This window comes from Barbus barbus (genome assembly GCF_936440315.1).
Source record: "Barbus barbus genome assembly, chromosome: 32".
In the NCBI taxonomy this organism is placed as follows: domain Eukaryota; kingdom Metazoa; phylum Chordata; class Actinopteri; order Cypriniformes; family Cyprinidae; genus Barbus; species Barbus barbus.
In genome coordinates this window covers 1,134,223-1,137,586 of record NC_136760.1, presented here as the reverse complement: position 1 = coordinate 1,137,586, position 3,364 = coordinate 1,134,223, and the positions used below count along the sequence as shown (strand labels likewise).

At 35.6% G+C, this 3,364-nt stretch overlaps 1 protein-coding gene across 1 annotated transcript; it reads left to right on the top strand.

Moving 5' to 3' along the window:
- Nucleotides 1–492: 492 nt before the first annotated feature.
- Nucleotides 493–2,274, top strand: LOC306852786 (uncharacterized protein). Its single transcript, XM_079389865.1, has 4 exons — nt 493–886; nt 999–1,265; nt 1,456–1,874; nt 1,996–2,274. The coding sequence occupies exons 1-4, from the start codon at nt 596–598 to the stop codon at nt 2,015–2,017; spliced, it is 999 nt and encodes a 332-aa protein (XP_079245991.1). The 5' UTR covers nt 493–595; the 3' UTR covers nt 2,018–2,274.
- Nucleotides 2,275–3,364: the final 1,090 nt, after the last annotated feature.

The following is a 3,364-nucleotide window of genomic DNA, read 5'->3' as shown; positions in this document are numbered from 1 at the left end:
ATGAAGATATAAATTATTAATTTAATGCTGAAATAATTAAATGAATTAATTAATTACTAATTAATTAATTAAATGCTGACATGAATAAATACACACACATACATGTATATATTTCAGAAAAAGTGTATGTTTATATATTAAGTATATTTATTTATAATACAAATTCTATGAATATAAATATAGACGTAAATATTTTTCTAAATATATACCGTATATATATATATATATATAGATAGAAATATACACAGAACACACACATATATTATGCAAAATATATATATATATATATATATATGATTAATCGTTTGACAGCGCTAGTAAAAAAAAAAAACATATATTTTCCCAGTTGATTGATTGCATTAAAGTAGTTCACTTCCAGAACAACAATTACAGATAATGTACTCGCCCTATTGTCATCCAAGATGTTTATGTCTTTCTTCAGTCGTAAAGAAATTATATTATACTACGTAATCACGTCGAAAGGTCACGCGTGACGTATGCGGAACTAGAACTACAGCCCCAGTGTTTACTAGCGTCTGAAGAAGGAGGATCGCTGCAAAGCTGTTTCGTGTGGAATGACACACAGTTGTTTAAAATGGTCCGTTCGTGTGTGTACCCTGGATGTGAAAACCGTTTTAAACCTAAAAGATTACGTCCGCTCGGAGATGAAGTGACTGCTCATAAATTTCCTTTAACAAATCCTGAGCGACTGAAGCGGTGGCTGCTCGCTCTGCAGCTGGATATCAACACACCCTCACAGTCCCTGCAGCAAAAACGAGTGTGCAGTGAGCATTTCTTACACGATGATTATCGCCCCTCCGAGCTAGGAAAGCCTCGTTTACTCAAATCATCGTCTGTGCCCATAACGTTTTTAAAGCAAGAAAAGGTAGGTTTTTAACGTATTCGACACTTTAATTGTGTTATCTTGTCAGTGTATGTTTATTACTAATGTCTTCCTGTTAAAAACGTATTAAATGTTTATTTTGTGAACTCTGAAGTATGCGTCTGATGAAAACCAAGAGTCCCTAGCAATGCAAAATGAAGCAGAGCTGGAGGTCCAGGCAGCAGGAGTGTTTTTGGCTAATGTTCCACAGTCAATACCAGTAAAACTAAAGGACTGTGCTCCAGGAACTACAAGACCGTTAACAGATGCCCATTCTAGACTTTGTTTACTGCTCACAAGTCCAGAAACTGAGCAAAACAGGACCAAACCATCCACATCTGGGGCATATTGTGCCTTCCCTCCAATACACTTCCACCGGTCTGTAAGTATAGAGCATCTAAACAACTGGAATTATGAACCAGTTATGATTTTTGTGTTATCCATCAGAAATAGAAATAACAAATGTATTTAATTTTTTTATTTCGTACAGTTTAATTGTGATAAATCCACTACAGCTTATTTCATATCGCTAATTAATATTCATTAATAATGTAATCCATGTAATTTCACAGCCTCCCAGGTATACTCAACCAGAACGCACTGAAGAGCAATCAGAGGAACATGTGGAGCTTGACATTAGCATGTTGTCCACAGACAAAAAAGATATTATTTTCCAGCCGCTCAGTTCAACATCAACTTCAGCCCCAAGCACAGAAGATGAGGAATGTGAAATGCTTTGGAAAACCAACAAATGGATTGTAAGCCAGCCCAATATCATGGAGCTTTTCAAGAGATGTCAAGAATGTGGCTCACTAATAACAGAAACCAGAAAAACAACAGTGGGAGGTCTTTTCCATGTTCACTGGAAATGTGAACAAAACCATAAGGGACAGTGGAGTTCATGCACTGATATTAGAGGACTGCCTGTTTCTGCATGCACACTTTTCACTGGAGCAACATTTACACACATCAACGATTGGGCCACTACACTGTGCTATTTTGAGACACCGTGAATATGAACTAAAATGAATCTCTGTATTATAAAAAATTATTGTAGTACACTTGAGTGTTGTAGTGTATTAAAGATGGTTAATTTTAGTTCATATTCACAGTGTCTCAAAATATCACAGTTGAGTACACTTAGATGATACTAAAGATTCCTTTTTACAAACCTTAGTGCACGAAAATAGACCACTTTAAGTACATTATGGAAGTGCACTTGTTTTTCACCTGGGATGTATCTTCCTGAAGTCAGGTATACATGTTTACTCTTAGATTCATCTTTGAGAATTTGATGTTTTGTATTGATATGACTTGATATCTTTGAATTGGCTATGTAATCGGCATGATACAATTTTACCTGACTAATAATAAATTGTTATATTTGATTTATTCTGATCTCTTCTGAAATCATTTTTTTGTAGTAGATTAAAATCGTAGTCAAGTGTTTCCCCCTCAATGCGCCCATTGAAGGCGCTCTGGGAGGAGGAATTGAGTTTGATGCTTGAGGAGAATACATGGGATCTAATTCTTGCCTGAATACATTCATCATCCATAAATGCTAGACACACTAAATTAAACTAAATATTCCCTGATTTTGACCCAACCTGCCTTCGCTGCACAACTGAACCAGCTACATTATTGCATTCTTTCTGGTCCTGTCCGAAACTGTCGGATTTCTGGAGGAAAGTCTTTAGATGCTTTTCTGTTATTTTTTCTTTACTATTAGACCCCAACTCCTTAACAGCATTGTTTGGCATTCTGCCAGAATCTGTCCATTTAAACACATTACAGGCTGACAGCGTAGCCTTTGCAACTCTACTGGCTAGGCGACTTATTCTTATGAGTTGGAAGTCAGCAGTTCCTCCTTATCACCAATGGGTTTTTGACTTTTTACATGCTCTCAAGATGGAAAAGATTTGGTTTGCAATAAAACAAAATCCAAAACTTTTTTGAAAGTCTGGAGCCCTTTTCTGGAATATTTTAAGGAGACAACTGTATCTTAATTTTATTAATTTATTTTTATCTAATTTTCCCCTTTTTTCTAACATATATGTGTGCCAGATGCATTTCACCCCATCAGTCTCCTGTACTTCGACAACGAGGAAAATGTTGTTCTGAAACAGTACGACGACATGGTTGCTGGCAGTTGTGGCTGCCATTAAAATACAGAATGACAAGATGTAAATGTATCTGTTGATGTGTAATGCCATTTATTTAAAAGCGTCACATGTGCCTCACTTCAAATGTAAATTTAGATAGCATTAACATTAGTTGATATTTCTATGGGTATTTGTATGTCTAAACCAAATTAAAGATGTTTCATGCAACCAAATATGGTCATATCTTGTATAAGTATAAAACAGACTATCATTACTTTGAGTGGAAGATGTCTTTTCAGGCTTGGAAAGCTCCACCCTTAAAGTTCAGCTACTACAAATCTACAAACTTTTTTTTTTTTTGCCATGCTGATCTGACAAT